A 21,218-nucleotide genomic window follows, 5' to 3' on the forward strand; every position below is an offset into this window, starting at 1 on the left:
CTAGAAATCAAACAATGGAAAGAAGAAAATTACACTTCAACAGTGAAACTGGGATATGCTCTTCCTGATAAAATTGACCTATTAGGCACTACTGTTGCAATATCCATGGAGGTAAAATATTGAAGGGTTTTACTAGATTCTTGTCTGACGTTCAGGAGAAATGTATGTGCAGTGGTAAAAAAGGTATTTTTAAAATTGAGTCTGTTGAGCAGTTTGCACCCATATTTGTCAGCCTCTATGTTTAGGACTGTCTTGCAGAGTGTGGTGTTATCATGCCTAGACTATTGCAATTTGGTGCTTCTGGGTATTCACAAAAGTAGTCGCAAGGGTGAAGTGGGAAACTTTAGGCTAGTAAGCCTCACTTTGGTTATTGAAAAAATAATGGAAGCATTGCTGAAAGAAAGGATAGTGAAATTCCTGGAATCTAATGGGTTACAGGATCTGAGCCAACATGGTTTTACTAAAGGTAAATCGTGCCAAATGAATCTGATTGAATTTTTTGATTGGGTGAATAGAGAATTGGATCAAGGACATATGCTAGATGTAATTTACTTAGATTTCAGCAAAGCCTTTGACTCGGTTCCTCATATGAGGCTCTTGAATAAATTTGACAGGCTGAAGTTAGGATTCAAAGTGATAAACTGGATTAGAAAATGATTGACAGACAGACACCAGAAGGTGGTGGTTAATGGAGGGGGGGTTTACAAGATGGCATCTCATTAGGACATCAGCTTCAATATTTCCTTCAGTTGCTTTTGTTTGTTTGTTTGTTTTAGTTTTATTTGGTTCTTTTTGTCATTTATTTATCTTTTAAGTTTTATTTTGTCTTGCCTTGGATTTTGTTCTGGTGGAGTGGTTATTCCTGGTGTTATTCAGTGCCAATGGTCTGTGGAGTTCAGCAATTGCTGCTTGGGCTGGATGTGACGGTTGACAGGAACCAGGCCTGTCTCGCTGTGCAGTTCTTTAATCTCAAGCTTGGGGATTGTTTGATGAGCCAGAGGTCAAGGCGCTTCTCTTGTGCCTACATAGATAGGCGATTTTCTTTGGGCTTGCCTCCTCCCTCGGACCCCCTTCCACCTTTCTGCAGGAGTGAGGGAGGTATTGGATATCACAGCTTGTCCTGTGACTTGTTCAGCACTGCGGTTGCCCTCTGTGTTCCTTTCCCATGCTAGCAATCTCGGCAAGGCTGATGCTTTTCTTTTCTCAGTTCCTCTTCTTTTTCTTCCATCAGGCTGAGACCTGTGATGCAGGGAAGTCGGGCAGTATGACCACTTCTGCTGCCACGCCAACAGACTTCGGAGACTGCTGCTCACCCAACTGTGCCGCCAATTGCGAGACCTCGGGCCTACCAGACATTTCTGGCCTTGGGCACAGTGAGTGATGATGACATTTGCAAGAGGAGGTGATCATCCAGGATGATCTTGACCAAGTTACATGGAGAGAACGGAAAGCAGCTGAGAAGAAACTGATTCCAGGATTGGGGTGGGGTTTTTGGGGTTTTTTTCTTCATTCTATATATCTCAGCTATTTAATTAAATACTTTTCTTAGGTACTTTAGTTAGATTGTGAGCCCATTTGGCAACCCTACCATGAAGCCTAGTAGTCCGTTCTCACGATAGCCAATCCAGGTCCCTACTACCTGGCCAAAATCCAAGGAGTAGCAACACTCCATGCTACCAATCCAGGGAAGCAGTGGCTTCCCCCATGTCTTTCTCAATAATGAACTATGGACTTTCCCTCCAGGAACTTGTCCAAACCTTTCTTAAAACCTGCTACGCTATCCATTCTTACCACAACCTCTGGTAATGCGTTCCAGCACTTAACTATTCTCTGAGTGAAAAAATATTTCCTCCTATTGGTTTTAAAATATTTCCTGCAATTTCATCGAGTGTCCCCTAGTCTTTGTAATTTTTAATGGAATGAAAAATCGATCCACTTGTCCCCGTTATACTCCAATCAGAATTTTGTAGACTTCAATCATATCTTCCCTCAGCCATCTCTTTTCCAAGCCGAAGAGCCCCATCCGTTATAGTCTTTCCTCGTATGAGAGAAGTTCCATCCCCTTTACCATCTTGGTCACTCTTCTTTAAACCTTTTCTAACACCACTATATCTTTCTGCTTTGAGTGTGGTTGTATAACTACAAAAAGGCAGTATACAAGTTCCAAACTCTTATTTTTTTTAAAAAGTAAGAACATGGAAAGAGGGCACCTCCTTTGACCTGATTTGGGCATAGGTGCTCCTGGGGACATAGTTTGGGAAGATCAGAGGTATATTTATAATATATGTGGGTACACATATAGAAACGCATGCACATATTTATACATTTTCCAAATGGGTATAAATGTAGAATGGGTATAAATAGTCTTTTGCAAGCTATTGGTAATGGCTCTGGGAGCCTAGGGTTTTGTTTTGTTTTTGTTTTTTTTTATAAAGGCACACCTATTCCTCTTTGGAATTCTCACACAAGTATCTTGTTATAACATTATTCCTTTACTGCATTTTAGTAAACCCACAAATGGTCAATATTAAAAATGATTTAACCAGCCAGAAACAGCTTCTGACCACCTAAATTGCTTGTTCACAACTCTCTAGTCGTTTTCAGTGACACTTAACCAGTTAGCTTCTCTGAAAATGACTGGTTAGCACCTAAGTTGAAACCAGCTATGTTGGGGGCATTCCAGGAGCTGACTCAGCACTTAACCACTTAAGCTCTGATATTCATAAATGTGACCGCAGAAATCACAGCCCTATCTTTATACACTAGAACCTGACTGCTGGTTAAGTTCTGAATATTAACTAATTATTTGCTAAAAGGCTACAGCCAAAAACACCCAATGCCAAAGTCCAGATGGGGCCCAGCAATGAATAGCCAGGAATAATTCTGCTGGTGGTCAGCAAAACGTTCATAGCGCTGACCAAATATTGACCCCCAAATGTTTAACCTTATTTCTGTGATTGACCTCACAGCCTGTTTACTGTCTTCTATAACAGTTTTCTTCAATCACCAGTCCACAGAAATTTCCTGCAGGTCCACAGGGCCGGCACATGCATCGGACCCCAGACAGTGCTCATCAGCTACTGGTCCATAGTGCGATCGATGTGGCGTTATCTTTGGGCCGGCACCCTCTTCCTCAGTGCTACAGTGCACAAAGCCATGGGCAGAGGCTCCTACGAGCGTCCTACACCTGAACGGGAAGCCTTCTCTCTGATATCGCAACGTCAGAGGGAAGGCTTCTAGATGAGGCATGGGACGAGCGAGGAGCCGCTGCCCACAGCTTTGTGCACTACAGTACTGAGGAAGAGGGAGCCGGCCCGAAGATAACACTGGAGGGGGGGGGGGGGGCAGGCCAGAAGGCAAGGCACAGCATGGAGGGAGGGAGACAACAACAGTAGGGGGAATGATTTTATTTTAGTGATTGATTTACATCTGCTGTCTGTTCAGGAAGAAATGCATTTGTTTCTTTTCCTCTGGGATTGTACTGCATGCAGAGTCTTGCACCTTAGGGTTTGTTTGTATATATTAGTACTTTTAGTTTTTGGTCCCGTATTTGCATGGGGTTCTCTGTGTTCTGGTAGGAATGAATATTGAGAAGCATACAGTGTGCTTTGTGTAGTTTAATTTTGTGGTTAACCATTATGTGTTGTTAATACGATTATATTGTGTGTGTGTGTGTATATGAAAAATGAATGGAAAAAATTGTGTTACAATTAGTACTATTATGGGGGCGGGGTCTGAGGCAGAGATTGGGTGGAGATGGGTGGGGTCTGGCCCATGACTTAGCCCAGTGTTCTTCAATTGCCAATCCGCGGACCAGTGCCGGTCCACAAAATAATTATTTTATTTCCATAGGTGTCCAAAGGTCCATAGGTGTCAAAAGGTTGAAGAACACTGTACTATAATACAGAATTTGAGGTGATATGTGAAGCAATGTTGGACAAAAAGAATAAAAAATAGAATTCGGGGGGAGGGGGGTCACCACTCCCAGACAAGGAAAGTGTCATAATAAAACAAAGGTTAGTTTGATTTTCAGTAGTTTCTTTCCACAGTTGCTGCTGTCACACAGCAGACCTAAAGTAAATACACATCTATTATGAGTTCCAAGAAGTTCAAGTTTATTTGTACTGAATGACTATAACAGTAATGACATTTGGAAAGTTCTCATTAAACCCTATGAATGAATACACTGGGTGTCCTGGGTGTCTGGAGTATTTGTTTGTACTTGTTTTATAGCTGTAAGATGCACAGTGTGAAGCAACACATTAAAAGAAGGGTGGAGTGCTGGATGTTAAAGTGCCAACTTTTCTTTCTGCAGGATAAGCGATTTCATAGGCTTTGGAACGGGGGAGGGGGATGGCTACAGGGGCCATGGCCTCCCCCAAAATTTCCCGTACTGTGGGTAATCCAGCGGGGGGGGGGGACCCCACTTCTTGCAAGACTAGGAGCTGGGGCTTAGTCAGCTGACTGTACTTTGTAAGTAATCCCTGGTGCGTGTTTCTCCTGGCAGCCTGAACTGGGAAAAGGCAGCGCGAGCCCTTAGAAGCAGGACCGAAGAGTGCAGCAAGTACATGTTCCCCGCGGCGGCTAATCAGCTGATTGTCGGCCACTGGGGAATGCAGAGACAAACACGTCGGCACATGCGCGGCTCTCCACACATGTGCAGAGGAGGCCCGAACTAGGCCACAAGCCTCGGCAAGGCACAGGAGCGCGCCAAAGACTTGTCAGGGGCAGAAAAAGGAAAAGAAAGGCCTGGGGAAGGACCAGAATAGCGACGGAAAGGTAACTGGACCCCAGCATGGTGGTCGCTGAGGTCCAAAATGCTTTTTGTGGCCGCGTTGGGTGTGGCAGAAGAAGGGGTGATTTTGGGCCCGTAGTGGAAGGATGAGCTCAGCCCAGTATAGTGGAGGAGATATCTTTGAGTCTGCAAGTGCAGCAGAAATGTGTTTTGGATCCTGGGAGAGATATTGGACTCAGATGAGGGAAGGAGGGAGAGATGTAAGGGAGGGAATGATGTCAGATGTGTGAGGGACAGGGAGAGATGGATTTGGAGAAGGACAGAGGGAGAGATGGACATGAGGGAAGGGAGAAATGGATGTGGAGGAGCAAAATAGGGAGAGGGAGAGAGAGATTTGGTGGAGAGGGGCAAGATGGGGGACGGGAAAGAGATTCAGGGGAGTGAGAGATGAACAACTTGGGGAAAGAAGAGAAGGAAGAGAAGACATGGCTAGGGAAAGGCAGAGGGGATATGGACTGGGGACCCGGAGAGCTGAGAGATGTCATACTTGGGAGCAAACCAGGACCTCTGGCCATACTCTGCTGCTGCTGGCTGTGGCTTTGTGAAGAAAGAAGTGCAGCTGAAAGGAAGAAGGAGAAGACCTACTTGGATGTTTTAGAGCCAGCCAGAACACAGGTACACACTCTTGGGAGGAACATGAATTTGGGACACAGAAGGAGGGACACACTGAGACAAGAAAGGAATAGAGCGTGAACTTGGGACAAATGAGGGAGGGGGCATGAATTTGGGACACAGAATGGAGAGAGGGGACATGTTAGGACACAGAAGCGAGAGAGGGGGCACAAACTTGGGACAGGCTAAGAGGGAGTGAACACTAACTTGGGACACAGCAGGGAGGGAGAGGGCATGAACTTAGGACATACAGAAGGATGGGGGAAAGAGATGCTTAGGTGGGGGAGGGAGTAGAAAGGAGAATTGTTAAGCATGGGTGTGAGTGAGAGGGAAAGAGATGGTGTACATGGGGAAAGGAAGAAAGAGGAGAATTATTGGACATGGTGATGGGAGAGGAGTGAGGTAGAGAGAGATAAGAGGGAGAAATGTTGGATGTAGTGTAGAGGAAACAGTGAGACATGGAAATGAATGCAAGACATGGTGGTGGAGAGAATGGAAGAAGAGATGTGGCATGGAGCTGGAGAGGAGTGATAGAAGCAGAAATGTTGGACATGGGGCTGGTGGGCAGGAGCAAACAATGCTGCACACAGTCTGGGGTGTTAAGAGAGGGAGAAATATTGGAAATGGCAGTAGAGGGGGTGGGAGAGAGGCACCCTGGATCCCTCTCTCCCTCTCTCTCTTTCCCCACTCACTTTGCAGCAAGGGAGGGAATGAGAGAGAGATGGTGGACAGTGAGAGAGAGGAAGAATTTGCATATGGGGTGGAGGAGAAAGGAAGAAATGCTGTGCAGTGGTGGGGAGGGGAAAAAGAATGTACTTTGTGTAGTTTAATTTTGTGGTTACAATTGTGTATTATTAATTTAATTATATTGTGTGTATATGAAAAATGAATGGAAAAAATGGTGTTTACAATTACCATGGTAGTACTATTATTATGGAGGTGAGGTCTAGGAAGGAGCTTGGGCAGGTCTGGGGCGGTGTCTAGGGTGGAGCTTTTGGCCCCCCCCCAAAAAAAAGTGTTCCGCTACCTATGAGCGATTTGATGCCTACTTTAAGTTCCACATTAAGCTATCATGCTGAAGTGCAACTAAAAAAATGGAGTTTTTGTGGACCCTCCTGGTGGTGGAGCAGTGCAATTACTATTAAATACAAATAGGATGAACATCAGAATAACCTTTCTAGGTCAGACCAGTGGTCCATCAAGCCCAGTAGCCCATTTCACGGTGGCCAATCCAGGTCCCTAGTAACTGGTCAAAACCCAAGGTGTAGCAACATTCCATACTACTGATCCAGGGCAAGCAGTGGCTTCCCCCATATCTTTCTCAATAACAGACTATAGACTTTTCCTCCAGGAAATTGTCCAAACCTTTCTTAAAACCAGGTACGCTATCCGCTCTTACCACAACCTCTGGCAATGCATTCCGGAGCTTAACTCTTCTCTGAGTGAAAAAATATTTCCTCCTATAGATGGACAATGGTATCTAGTGAGGTTCCCAAATAACTCCACACAACTAAGGGATTCAAAAAGAAAATGAATAGTAAAATTTATTAAATAGAGGTTGAAGAAGAGTGTTGGGGAGAAGCCAAAATGGTGTCGGAAGGTGAGGACGTGTGAGCAGTGCTCTCCTCGAAGTAGCCTCTGGAGGAATGCGAAAGGTGAAGCTCAAGCTGTACCCTTCAGCGACAGCCAAAATTCCCTGACTGAAATAGTCCACATTGGAGGATTGCAGGGTTTGCCGTCCACCGATGGATACTGCAACTTTGGCTGCTCCTGGAAGTTCAACAGGAGGAAGTTTGGAAGCGGCATCATTGAGCCCCGCGAGGCCTTCCCCTCCCATGCACCCCGGAGGTGATTCTGCAGCATGTAGGGGTAATCTTCCTATACAGACGATGTGTATGGGAGATTCACTCATAGAAGGGATACACTGGCAATGTCATCTCCGTCTCCACAAAAGAGTGGATCAGTAATGGTGAATGAAAATTTACAGCGGGGGAAGCCCCTGCCATCTACCATCTCAGTTTTGGAGCAGAGGGGATTAAATAAACTGACAGTAGTCACTCTTGACTCTCTATGGGAAGTTTTATCTCACATGGATTATTCCCTTCAGGTACAATTTTTCTGAAAAATTATCTGAGTTTGGAATACAAAAAGATGGTCTGGCTCAGCAACAGGATCAACAAGCTACCAGAATAGATAATTTGGAGACTCAAATGCAGGAGTTTACCGCTGTTGAATCAAAAGAAAGGGGAATATTATACAGGAAGATGGAACATCTGGAAAATCAGGTTAGAAAGAATAACTTACAATTTTTGAATTTTCCTAAATCTCCTTTAGTATCTCCTATAGAGATGATGAGGAAATATTTTAGAGAGATTTTGAATCTACCCGAAGATAACCTTCCCCCAGTAGTGAAGGCAATTTACCAATCTTTCTCCAAACTACCATCTGGTAAAGGGGAAGAAAACCAAGAAGCCATTCAACAGGAATCCTTAAATGTAACAGAATTTTTGGAATCGTCATTAGAAGTAATTACATCTAGAATGACTTTTTTGGTAACTTTAACTTTAGAATTGAACCATAATATGGTATTGACACTTTATTTCCACTATATATCTCAGTAATTTTTGGGATCATCAGTATGTATATTTCCTGACTTATCTAGAACAACCCAGGCTGGAAGAAGATAATTTCTGGGGTATAAACCTAGAGTTCATGGCCTGGGGGGTTCATTTTTGTTAAAATTTCCTTGTCAATGTTTTGTTACTCTAGAGCAGAGGTAGGCAATTCCGGTCCTCGAGAGTCACAGGCAGGTCAGGTTTTCATGATATCCACAATAAATATGCTCCATAGCCCCAGGTACGTTAGATAGATTGTGAGCCCACCGGGACAGATAGGGAAAATGCTTGAGTACCTGATTGTAAAACCGCTTAGAAAGCCTTTATAGGCGGTATATAAAATCCTAATAAACTTAAACTTATAGATTTGTATCTCAAGGATGCAATGCATGCAAATCCATCTCATAATTGCGGATATCCTGAAAACCTGACCTGCCTGTGGCTCTCAAGGACCAGAATTGCCTACCCCTGCTAGATGGTAAAAACTTTTTTGTTACAGATTCCAAACAAATGCTAAATTTTATAATGACAAGGGAAAATCATGTAATAGTTAACCATCCCACAGATACCTTAACCAGCTAGTGGCAGAGAGTTGGACACCTAAGATCTGAAGTAATTTCTTTTTTTTTTTTCTATTATATTTCTCAGATTGCTTCTCTTCTATATTGTGGGCTAAAGATGTTGTTTTACTGGATCAGACCAAAGGTCCATGAAGCCCAGTAGCCTGTTCTCACAGTGGCCAATCCAGGTCACTAGTACCTGACCAAAACCCAAAGAGTAGCAACATTCCATGCTACCGAATCAGGGCAAGCAGTGGCTTGCCCCAAGTCTTTCTCAATAACCTTTAAGGACTATAGAAACAGATGAGTACACCATTATTCTTATTCTCTTATATAGTCTAGATCACTGTTCTTCAACTGCCGGTACGCAGAAAATTCCTGCCAGTCCACGCAGGGCCGGCGAGATCGACGAGCTACAATTTCCTGATGGTCCGCGCAAGGCCAGTGAGATTGATGAGCTGCAATTTCCTGCCGGTCCACACAGGGCTGGTGAGATCACGGGGAGCCTCAAGCAGTGGTTTTCTCCCCTCCCAGCAGCTCTCAGTACTTTCTAGTGCAGCGATTCACTAAGGCAGCCTTGGGGCTTTTGCTGAGTCGCAGCCACCTCTGAAGATACAACTTCCTCTTTCCTCAGAGGCGGCGTGAACCATCAAATGACCCAAAGCTGCCTTAGTGAATCGCTGTGCTGGCAAGTACGGAGAGCTTCTGGGAGGGGAGAAAACTACTGTTGGAGGCTGGGAAGCTGCTGGACAAGGGAAAAAAGGGACAACTGCTACTGGATGTGAAGGGAAGGAGAAGGAGACATGCTGCTGGGAGAGGAGGAGGGAAAGGAGGCTGGGAAGCTGCTGGACAAGGGATAAAAAAGGGACAGCTGCTATTGGACCTGGAGGGAAGGAGAAGGAGAGATGCTGCTGGGAGGGTAGTAGGGAAAGGGAAGGGAAGAGAGTTACTGCTGGACAGGAGGAGGGAAGGGAGAAGGAAAAAAGGAAGGAAACAGCTGGCAGGGAGATTAGAGGAGGGGAAGGGAAGAGATAGGAATGAGAAAGTAGAGAGATTGATGATGGGAATGGTGTCAGCAAAGAAATAAGCAGAGAGGGACAAAGATGCTAGATCTGGTGTAGGAGAGATAAAAATGAAGAAAGCAGTGAAGCTGGAATGAATCATGTAAAAAGGAGAGAGGGGGCGCAGGCTGGATGGAAAGGGGAAGGGGGCATAGAAAGAAGACAGATACCATATGGAAGGGGGAGAGGACAGACAGTGAATGGAAGAGGCAGATGCTGGATTGAAGAGACAGAGAGGGCAGACGCTAGAAGGAAGAGAGTGAAAAGAAGATGAAAGCAGAAACTAGAGACAACAAAAGGTAGGAAAAAATAATTTTATTTCTATTTTGTGATTAGAATATATCAGATTTGAAATATATATCCTGCTAGAGCTGGTGTTAGACATAACTGGGGACTGCAAAGCCCAGGCAGTGCTTCTTTAGCTTCCAGCTGGCTTAGGGCTCTCTCTGACCAGGGGGCAGTTGCCCTAGTTGCATTCCCCTAACACTATTCCTGTCATGTGTGACTGCGGTATTCTGTTACCATGATATTTCTGTGTAGCATTCTGTAATAATTTGGCTTATTCAGTTTTCTTGATAGTAGAGGGGGATATAGGTGAAGGGGATCCTTGCTCTGTATAAAATGATAATTGTGCAGAATATTGTTTCTTTTTATACTTTAATAAAATACATTCAATATAAAATCATAACTGAGGCTTGTGCGGATGGGATCAGATGGTTTGTGGGGACCGAGCTCGTGGAGACGGGGCAGAAACAGGGTTTTTTTAAATTTCAGTCCTAGTAGTTTGCCGGTCCACAAAATAATTCTTTTATTTCCGCCGGTTCATAGGTGTAAAAAGGTTGAAGAATACTGGTCTAGATCTTTTGCATTACAACTATAATTCTTTGTCCTCAAAATTTTTTTTCTCTTCTTCACCTCCAGGTGTCAACAGGTTCACATCCAGGTAAGTATCATACCCTTCTACTTGTAAAAGTCAGGAAGAACAAGATAAGTTAATTCAGTTGAATCACAAGTTACAGTTTATTATTTTGAATTTTTTCTAATAAGTAACACATATGCGGTGATTGGGCTGTGGGTTCTCCTATAGGGCTAACACCCTGGGGGAACTTCACATTTCTGAGCATATAATATATGCAAAAAGGATATTTTGTACTTAAAATGTTACATTAGGCTATTGAGTAAATGGTTCTTTCAGTATACTTGTAGAATATTACATTAAAATATCAACACAACACACAATAAAACATTTTAATAGACAGCATAGATTGTAAGCAAAGATGGAACATATAAATAGATAAGATAGAGTAACAGGAATAAGAAAGTAAGGGGATGGGCATATAAATGTTAATGTCTAGTTTGTAGAATTGCTCTTTCTCTATAGACTCCTCAAATGCTCAGTTAAAGAAAAACATAAATATAGAAACACAGAAAAATGAAGGCAGATAAACACCACGTGGCCTATCTAGTCTGCCTAACCATGTCATTTACTCTCCCCTCCTCTCCCTTAGAGATCCAATGTACTCATCAGCTAATTCTTAATCCCTCCAAGCTTTCTGGCAGCAAAGGTCTCATTATAAATTTGGCCAGGATTTTCATCTGAACATTGTGCATGCTACCTGGATTTAATTGCTTCCTTTTTTAAATCCAAGCTCGAGGCAAGTTACAGCAGATATTCCCCTGCCTAAGAAGGCTTACAATCTAAAGATTTGCACCTGAGGCAATGGATGGTTAAATGACTTGCCTAAGGTTACAAAGCATCAGAGGGAGAAGCAGGATTTGAACCCTGACAATCCTGGCTGAGAGCTCACTGCTCTAACCACTCAGATGCTGCTCCACTAGCTGGAAATTTAGCTATAAGATATTAGGGGTGTACACAGAAAAGAACTTTCATTTCACTTTGTTTCAATTCAGATTTGTGACCAACAGACTTTCTCACCTCAATTTCCTGCTGAAATCAGCTCAAACCTCAGCCAATCAGGTATGAGGATCCACTATATATAAAGACAAACTACAGACCTCACAGCATACTGTGAAGAAAGCCAAAAATACTAGAACTAGGGGGCATGAGATGAAGCTACTAAGTAATAAATGTAAAGCAAACCAGAGAAAATAGTTCTTTACTCAATGTGTAATTAAACTCTGGAATTCATTGCCAGAGAATGTGATGCAGGCAGTTAGCTTAGCAGGGTTTAAAAACAGTTTGGATAATTTCTTAAAAGTCCATAAGCCATTATTAAGATAGACTCAGGAAAATCCACAACTTATTTCTATGAAAAGCAGCATAAAATCTGTTTTACTCTTTTAGGATCTTGCTAGGCACTTGTTGCCTGAATTTGGTCACTGTTGGAAACAGGCTGATGGTTCTTCGTTCTGTCCCAGTATGGCAACTCATATTCTTAAATGTCATTTCCACTTATTCAGATGCAGCAAGACCCGGATAACTTCAGCAATCATCAACGTATACAGCAGTAATTCTACAAAGGTCACCAAAAATTAGGCACCAAAAGTTTGAGTGCTAAATGTGAATTTTATAAAGGCAATTACATGGATAATTGGAATCATAGAATGCTAGTGTAAGTTTACATTTATGCAAGTAACTTTAGGTATGACCACTCACACTAGCTCTGTGTTCATACCTAAATGTAGCAGTTACTGTTACTTTCAGTATTCTATAACAGTGGTTCCCAACCCTGTCCTGGAGGACCATCAGGCCAATCGGGTTTTCAGGATACCCCTAATGAATATGCATGGAGCAGATTTGCATGCCTGGCACCTCCATTATATACAGATCTCTCTCAGGCATATTCATTAGGGCTATCCTGAAAACCCGACTGGCCTGGGTTGGGACCCACTGTTCTATTAAGGTTGGCATTCCCCTGCCCCATCTATATCCCTCCCGCATTCTACACCCCCCTCTTGCAGTTACATAGTATAGAAATAAGGTACTAACATTATAGAATACATCACAGTTGTCAATCAACCACTAGGTGCTATTTATAGAATCCCACCTAGTAGCGCCTAGGCGTGCTTAGGCATCACTAGGCGTCCTGGAGGTAGGCGCCGGTATATTAGGCAAATATTTTGGTGCCAATTTCTAAGTAGCATGTACAGTATAGAATTTGGTCCAAGGTGCATAAATGTGTGCACAAGGTTATAGAATGAAGGGAAGAAAGAATTTTAAAAACAGAAAAAAAACACAAATATATTCCTTAAAGTCTACAAAAATCCTAGGACTAGGCAAAAGGAGAATAGAAAAATGACAAGTCAGACAGTCACAGAATGTATCATATAAACCCAATCTCCCGTCCTTCCCCCTTAAATATATAACCAGTCAGCTACTGATCTCATTCCAGAATTATCACCTGTGTGCAATTGTTTATCTATGAAAACCCACAAAGAAAACATATTTTACCTCTTCTAACTGTACCATATATTTACAAGGAAATCTTCAAGAAAAGTTGCACCCACGGGCTGACGCAGTGAACCTGTGTTAGAGTTGTGTGCTAATGCTTAGTGCAAAGCTTCCTAACACAAGCATAATGCAAAAAGCTTGCTCCCTAATGCAGTAACAAAATACAGTACTACGTAATTAGGCTGACTTCAAAAAATGCACACTAACATGAGAGAGCACACCAGATGCATGCACACGTGGATCTGTGCTAATGGCAACAACGTATGTCTTGTGTACAGATCAGAGTACAAAAAATGGTATCAGCACCCAAACTTGCCTGCACATACATGTATTCTGCACATAAAGCTTTTGCAATATCAATAAATAATGTATGCGCAGAATAGCATCCGAGCTTATGTGCAGATGTATGTACATGCAACTCTGGGGGCTAATACAAATTTTTGTGCTGAAACTTGTGCATGCATGTAGAACTCAGCAGAGCAGCACTTTGCTCTTTCTACCAGCGCACATCCCCCTCAGATCTGTTGTCTTCTTTTTTTCCCCATGCTCATTTCCCTCTTTCCTCTCTCTGATCTAGAGGATAGGGGTAGAAAGAACATCATGCCAAACAGGGAAGAGAGGAATTCTCTGCTCTGAAAAGTTAAGTCTCTCTCTCAATTCCTCAATACCCCAGGGAGTATTGAGTCAACTTAAGAAAGTCCAACACCACCTATACAGACCTCTAATGGTCTGTTCTACATGGACAGTAAAAACTTTTAGTAACTCTACTAAAATATTGAACTTTGACTTGTGAATACCCTCACAATTTTCAAAACAGGAGTGCTCTCCTGACCTGTGAGGTAATAGTATCAGGGACTCCTTTTCAGGGGGGAACTGGGATTGATATACATCCCTACTTCCACTACCAACAAAGCACACTTATAACCTCCAAATTTACCTCTGTGCAAATCATTCACATGCAAACAATAGTGAATCAATCGCTGTTGGAAACTCGGCCAGAGAATCGGCCAACAGCGATTGAGTCGCTATTGTTAGTGAATCCAGGCCCATGATCCTGGCAGCTAAGGAGTTCCATATATGAGAATAATCCTCCCTGCTTGTCCATGGATAAAACACAGTTACCGTATACTATATACTCGAATATAAAATGAGATTTTTGGGCCAAAAAAATGGCCATAAAATGGGGGTCTCGTCTTATGTTTGGGTGAAACAGGTAGCCGCTGCTTCAGTACTCCTGTTTCAATGATGCCTAAACTCCCACCAATACCCGATGAATTCCGCTGCTTTCCTGCATGTAGCCTTTCACCGCCGATGCTGCATTCTGAAGATCAAGTTTCAAGTTTTATTAATTCTTGATAAATCGCCTATTTAATTTCCTAAGCAATGTACAATACAAATTAAAAAATAACAGCTAATACAATAATAAATAAAAGACAAACTAAAAAAAGACAATACACGAATAGGGAAGGAAAAAAAGGGAGAAGTTACAATTTCTTTTCAAGAGTTGAGGAACATATAAAGGAAAATAACATAAGGGGAATAGGACTTTAAAATAGCAAGTTAAAAGGAAATTTTGGTTGAGAAAATCATAGATTAAAAGCATCTTTGAAGAGATAAGTTTTTAAGGATTTTTTTAAAGAGACAAGGTCTTTTTCGTTTCTAATAAATTGAGGAATGGAGTTCCATAGAAGAGGTGCTGTGACCGAAAACATGTCCTGTCTCCTGGTTCCGATTATTTTCAAAGATGGAACTGTTAATAAATTATTGGAGGATGATCGAAGAGTCCTAGCTGCGTTGTATGGAATAAGCATCCCCCACCGCCGATGCTGCTTCCATCACCATGTAGCTTTCTGAAGGTACCCCTACCTCCGACGCTGCCTTTTGAAGACTACCCCCATTTCCGATGCTAGTTCCACTGCCGATCTGAAGGCCGTCGCCCTCCTGTGCGCTCCGCTTCAATGCTGTTTTCTGACGGCCCATCCCTCTCCCTCCCCTATTACACATTCTTTTTGTTTTGATTCCTGTCCCTTGGCCGATACTAACAGTTACCACCCCCCCCCCAGTCCAGTACCTTTTCCCTGGTGGTCCAGCGGTGTATCCCGCGCTGAATCCCTCTTACTGATCTTGCAGCCAGTAGCGCATCCAGGCTGATACGCAGAAGCAAGCTTTTCAGGCTCCCGCCTGGCCCTGCACCAGTCCCTGAATGGCTGCCATGAGAGCCGCGAGAACTGGCGGCAGCCTTTCAGAGGAGCAGCGCAGGGCTGGGTGGGAGCCTGAAAAGCTCACTCCTGCATGCCGGCCTGGATATGCCACTGGCAAGATCAGCAAGAGGGATTCAGCTCGGGATACACCGCTGGACAACCAGGGAAAAGGTACGGGACTAGGGGAGGGGGTAACTGTTAGTATCAGCCAGGAAGCGGCTTACAAAATACATTTGTATGGAAAAGTAGCCACATGACTGGAAGTGACATGAGATTTCCAAAATTAGCATAAAAAATCATCAAGTTAGCTTAGATAGTCCATCAAGCGTGACATTGGGTCTCCAATTGTATAGTTAATCCAAAGTGCTTCAAAATATCTGGAAAATCGTTTTCCTTTTGCTTACTCCCATATCCTCTTACCTGATTAAGAAATGTTATAGGCTTATTCTCAGTATTTAAGCTTATGCTATTAATTTTTGGCTATATCCTCTGCTGGTGTATAATGATGTATGTGCTAGGGTCTTAATCTGATGGCTGGGTTGGAGGGCAGAGGGGAGTACAGGACAATCAAGCCATTGTGACATCACTGATGAGGTTGGCTCAAATTGGTGGGATCAGAGGATACAGGGAAGGAAGGTGAGACAGGGTGCAGAGCCTGTCAGGGAAGGGGACTGAGTGCAAAGCCTTGCAGGGCAGGGAAGGGGGCTGGGTGCAGAACTTGGCAGGGAGGGGAGCTGAGTGCAGAACCTGGCAAGGGAGGGTGTGAGGGAGGGGACACTAGATGCAGATCCTGGCAGGGCGTGGCATTTGAATATTAAGCCCCCGTCTTATATTTGAGTCAAACATTTTTCCTCCTTTTGGGGGGGAACGGGGGTCTCGACTTATATTCGGATCGACTTATGTTTGAGTATATACACTACTTTCTTGTAACAGGTGTTATCTGAGGACAGCAGGCAGTTATTCCTACAACCCTCCCACTTCCACTTCTTGGCTTCCTAGCTTGGAACTGAACTGGGACTCTTCCTTACTGCGGGAAGATATGGGAGGGCTGTCATACAGACACTGTGTCGTACTCGAGGCTCTTAAAGTTGTAAGCACATCATTTACTTACAATGTTCACTTCGGGGTTCCAGCAGAGACATCACCTATACATGAGAATAACTGCCTGCTGTCCTTGGATATCACCTGTTACTAGGAAGTAACTATGCTTTATTTATAGGACACAATTTATTTAACTGCTATATTTTGGAAGATACTATGATTAATAATCTGATTTGATTTGATGCTGGCCTAGTTGCTGGCTTTCACTCCTATACTAAGGATCCCTTTTCATTTTTATTATTTTCAATAGTGGTAATTTCTTCTATAGGAGGTACTTTTGTATTTTCCACTTTATTTGGCTGTAATGTTTCTAATAAAAATAGCCCTATTCCACAATAACTTCAGGAATCAAACATATGGAGGAGTGTGTGGCGCAGTGGTTGGATCTACAGCCTCAGCACCCTGGGGTTGTGGGTTCAAACCCTGCGCTGCTCCTTGTGACTCTGGCCAAGTCACTTAATCCTCCATAGCTCCAGGTACGTTAGATAGATTGTGAGCCCACCGGGACAGATAGGGAAAAATGCTTGAGTACCTGATTGTAAAAACCGCTTAGATAACCTTGATAGGCGGTATATAAAATCCTAATAAACTTGATACTATCAATGTTTGCTCTATGACTTCAGCGGCACCACTCAAAGCTCAGTTAGCTTTCGTAGCACAGACATTTACGAGGGGGTGCTGAAAAGTTCTCAGCCCAATTAACCAATTTCCTAAATTCTGAGCATTATTTTGCTACTGTAGCTGAAAAGAGTATTATCTTATTAAGTGACGAAATGAAATTCTTTGTTTTCACATTGTTTCAGATTATTGATTGAACCATATCCACGTCATTCTCTTCTCGGTGGGGCTAAGAACTTTTCAGCACCCCCTCGTACACACCAGCCTCGTCATTAGTCCTTTCTTCATTAAATTTAAACACTTTTTAATAATAATATTTTCTATTTTTTATAAGCAAAATGCCACTTGTTTCTTCAACAGGCCAACAGCCAGGGGGTCTTTTTGTCCAACATGTACCATGTTTCGCCACAAAGGCTTTCTCAAGGACAAACCCCTCTTGTTGCCTGACACACCACTAACCCCAGCTCTTTCCGGACCTAATAAAATCCCTCTTCTACTAAGCCATAGTAGAGGTTTCTACCGTGATCTGGGGCGCTAAATGTTCCAACGCTCTTAGGAATTCTTTGAGTGTTGGCGTATTTAGCACTCTGGGCTGTGGTAGAAACCTCTACCACAGCTTAGAAAAGGGGGGGGGGGATAGGGCACTTTAGGGTCTGCATTATTGATTGTGGGGGGGGGGGGTTAATCAAATGGAGGAGAAGATATTTTCTTTTTTTTATTGGGGGGTTTTTTTTATGTGTAGAAAACCTAGGGTTCTGCTCTTTTGAGGTTTAGCAGACACCTTTGGTGGCTCTACCAATAAGAATGTCTGCTGAAGTTTTGACTGGAATATTCTCACATCTTCCATAGAGCTGGCTAGCCTACATGTGAGGAGACACCCTTTGGAGGGAAACTGTGTTGTTATGAATGTAATATAACAACTAAAGAGGAGGGGAGATAATAAATGAACTGTCTACTAACAAAACTCTCCCAATATCATTAAAATGCAAACTAGACAAGACCTATTAATTTACCCACATTCATTATTCTCAGTACTACAGCATAGGGACAGAGCTAAAGTGAAAATTAAACATTAAGGAGGAAAAGCCTCAGAGACCTATCTCCAGCAATAAATTTTAGTGAGGCTTTACGAACAATTATTTCATAGGCATTTTTAAAAAACGTGAATAATTCACACACAGTTCTGTGCAATGCAGAAATTACAGTGCAAAAGTCATTAGAGACAGAACATAACTTATCTACTTTCACTGAAGACTCGGTCCCACCAATGTAGGCCAGCATTTCATTGAACTGCTGCTACAGGGATTACAGGGACCAGTCTTAACAATCACTGCATTCATTGAACAAAAAGACAAACTCAAACCGCTATCTTCTTCCTTAACCGTTTAAATAGCATGTGCCAAACTTACTGCTCGCTTGAAGATTGCACCACTTCAAAATGGTGTCAGCTTCCTTTCAAAATATGGCCACGGGGCATTTGAAGTGTTTAAATAGACCTATGATAAGATGTCATATCCTGCGTGCAGTGCAAGCATTTCTTTACTAACTAGATTGTAAGCTCTTTTGAGCAGGAACTGTCTCATCCATGTTTTTGGTGTACAGAGCACTGCGTATGTCTGGTAGCGCCATAGAAATGATGAGTGGTAGTATTAATAGCTCTTTTATTCCACTTGTGGACTAGCTCTCAGCATTACTGTAGTCTCTTCAGGAGAAACTATTCCACTCAAGTTTCTGATTCACCCGGTTTGGTTCTTCAGTCTCTAGGGTGAATATCCAGAACTGCTCATGCAGTAAGAGGGTTGTGTCTCAGTGGTGTGCATTTGTAGCTATGTGCTCTACTACACAACAGTAAAATGTAGAATAAATATGTCCATGTTTAAATAATGTATGTATAAAATTTATAGACTCCTGATGCAGGCCGGGTGGCCGAAACATGATCATGTCGAGTCATTGAGTTACTTTGGATGAAAGAGTTATTTTGGATGAATAAAGACATTTGGATTTATCAGATGAGTTGAAAGACACTTTTTGTGCACCATTCTGATTGGACATTTCCACTTTTGCTCTTGCTTGTACAAGAGGAGCCTGCAACTTATTGTGCTTGAAACAGCTTTTGTGGTTTTGACATATGTGGTCTGTCCTATATATACTTTCAGACACAGACAGAACACTGCATATATAACAAAATCAGTCTTACAAGTAGTTGTATGCTTCAAGGGAAATCTGCAAGCAGGTAATTCCAGGGTAATATCACAGACAGGAAATTTATTACATTTCCAGTGGTTGCCAGATAGCTTTTCGGAAGGGGCCTCCCTGCTTACTTCAGATGGGCTTAATAATTCCATCAATTTACAGTGCCATCTGTAGGCAACCCTTTAAAAAATGCTGGTTATACTGTATATTGACTAGAATGTATTTAAGATAAGCTTATTGATTCCATCATGGTTAGTGTATATGCTTTCAGCTTTGTGGCCCACTGAGATAAGAGAAGGCATCTCACGTGAGCCATTTACTAGTTAATATTAATCATTACTAGTCTTTTCAGTTCAAAGAAGGGATTGGGAAGTAGGAATCCTGAATCGAGTTTTGCTTTCCCCACATTGGGAGGAGAGTTTCCATGCCAGTAAGGTTGCTATAACAAGTCTTACTGGCACGGAAACCTTTTGAGCATCGGAGCCTGAAAGATGGATTCGGGTTTCAGGATAACAACATCACTTTCGTTTTTGCTATGTTGAGCCTTAATCTGCTCATATCCATCCAATCCTTCATTCTCAACATGATCTCATTTAATCTTTCACTAGCTTCATCCACTGTGCTCTCCACAGAGAAAAAGAACTGAATTTTGCCTGCATATAACCAATAAGACACCCCAACTTGATATGTCTTGATATCTGAATCTAAGAATTACCGTATTTTTCGCTCCATAAGACGCACCCTAAATTTAGAGTATGAAACCTTCTAGCCTTTGTCCTTCGTCCTCCCTCCCTGCCATGCCAAAGCCTGCTTTCATCCCTCCCTGTGGCACCGAAGCCTACCTACCCACCACCAATTCCTCCTCCTCTGCCCCTGGACCGCTGCTGCCGCAGCTCACTACAACTCCAGAAAGGGAAGGGCTAGTGTGCAACAATTGCATGTTGCCGGCCCACAAGCCTTCCTCCGACGTCAGTCCTGATGTCGGAGAGAAGGTCCGGGCCAGCCAATCGGGGATGTCGGGGGACATCAGGAGAAGGCTTGTGGGCCGGTGACATACAATTGCTGCACACTGGCCCTTCCCTTACCTTCCTAGAGTTGCGGTGCAGCAGCAGGGAGCAGAGGCGGGAGGTGGGCGGGGAGCAGCGGGGGGGGGGGGGGAGCAGGTATATTTACTCATCTAATAATAATTTGCCTACTGGAGTAGTGAAGCTATGTCAGGAACCAAGCAGAGATAAGTTTTCATGGGGGGGTGGGGGTGTTTAAAAAAGTTATCTTCACTGCATAAGACGCACTGACTTTTCCACCCACTTTTGGGTGGAAAAAGTGCGTCTTATGGAGCGAAAAATATGGTATATCTAAGGACTATAATTTCTTATACTAAACTCCGAGTGCTAGATGCACAAACTCACCGTGTGTTTAACAATCATCGCTAAACCAGTTTTAACCAGCTTAGCGTCAAAGTATTTCAGCCAATACTTAGACCAACTGTTATGTTTGCTTTATTAGATCTCATGTTTGTAAATGGATGTGTATTTAAACCCATCAAATTGTCTTTTCCATTTATGTTTTTTCCATTCACTTTTACCATTTCATATATTTGATCTTTCACACGTGATTTTATGGGTTCCTTAAATGGTGCTTCACGTTTTTTCCCCCCACAGGTCTATGGCATTATTAGCAAGCTTTTGATTTCACTTTCACCAAGGGAGCTGCATATGAGATTGATCCACGTCACTTTCCCTGCTCAGTTTTATTCTTTCTGTCTCCTGCGGCGTCTTTCCATTGCCTCAGTACTGTTCACAGCACTGCAGACTCGCACAGGAAAGCTTGGGGCATGATAAAACAACTACAAATAATACAAAACACAGCCCTAAGACTGATCTACTTACTGAAGAAATTCAACCACATCACAGAGGCATATCACGACTCACATTGGCTCCCAATACAAGCGAGAATACCCTTCAAATTTTACTGCCTACTATTTAAAGCAATAAACGGAGACAGCCCAGCCTATTGGAACAATCAACTAGTTCAATACACCTCAACCAGA

At 42.9% G+C, this 21,218-nt stretch overlaps 1 protein-coding gene across 1 annotated transcript; it reads left to right on the forward strand.

Moving 5' to 3' along the window:
* Nucleotides 1-105: 105 nt before the first annotated feature.
* On the forward strand, nt 106-21,171 carry LOC117354923. Its single transcript, XM_033932885.1, has 6 exons — nt 106-111; nt 1,232-1,373; nt 4,593-4,779; nt 10,565-10,586; nt 11,949-12,125; nt 20,830-21,171. Exons 1-6 carry the CDS (start codon nt 106-108, stop codon nt 21,004-21,006), a joined length of 711 nt encoding a protein of 236 aa, XP_033788776.1. The 3' UTR covers nt 21,007-21,171.
* The last annotated feature ends 47 nt before the right edge of the window (nt 21,172-21,218 follow it).

The sequence above is a fragment of the Geotrypetes seraphini genome, chromosome 2 (assembly GCF_902459505.1).
Source record: "Geotrypetes seraphini chromosome 2, aGeoSer1.1, whole genome shotgun sequence".
Taxonomy (NCBI): Eukaryota; Metazoa; Chordata; class Amphibia; order Gymnophiona; family Dermophiidae; genus Geotrypetes; species Geotrypetes seraphini.

What these genes read in the sequence shown, in the direction of transcription:
- LOC117354923 (XM_033932885.1), top strand. An exon ending in ACCAGAATAGCGACGGAAAG is followed by an intron (nt 4,780 to 10,564) that starts GTAACTGGACCC and finishes CTTCACCTCCAG; the next exon opens with GTGTCAACAGGTTCACATCC. An exon ending in ACAGCAGTAATTCTACAAAG is followed by an intron (nt 12,126 to 20,829) that starts GTCACCAAAAAT and finishes TTCCCCCCACAG; the next exon opens with GTCTATGGCATTATTAGCAA.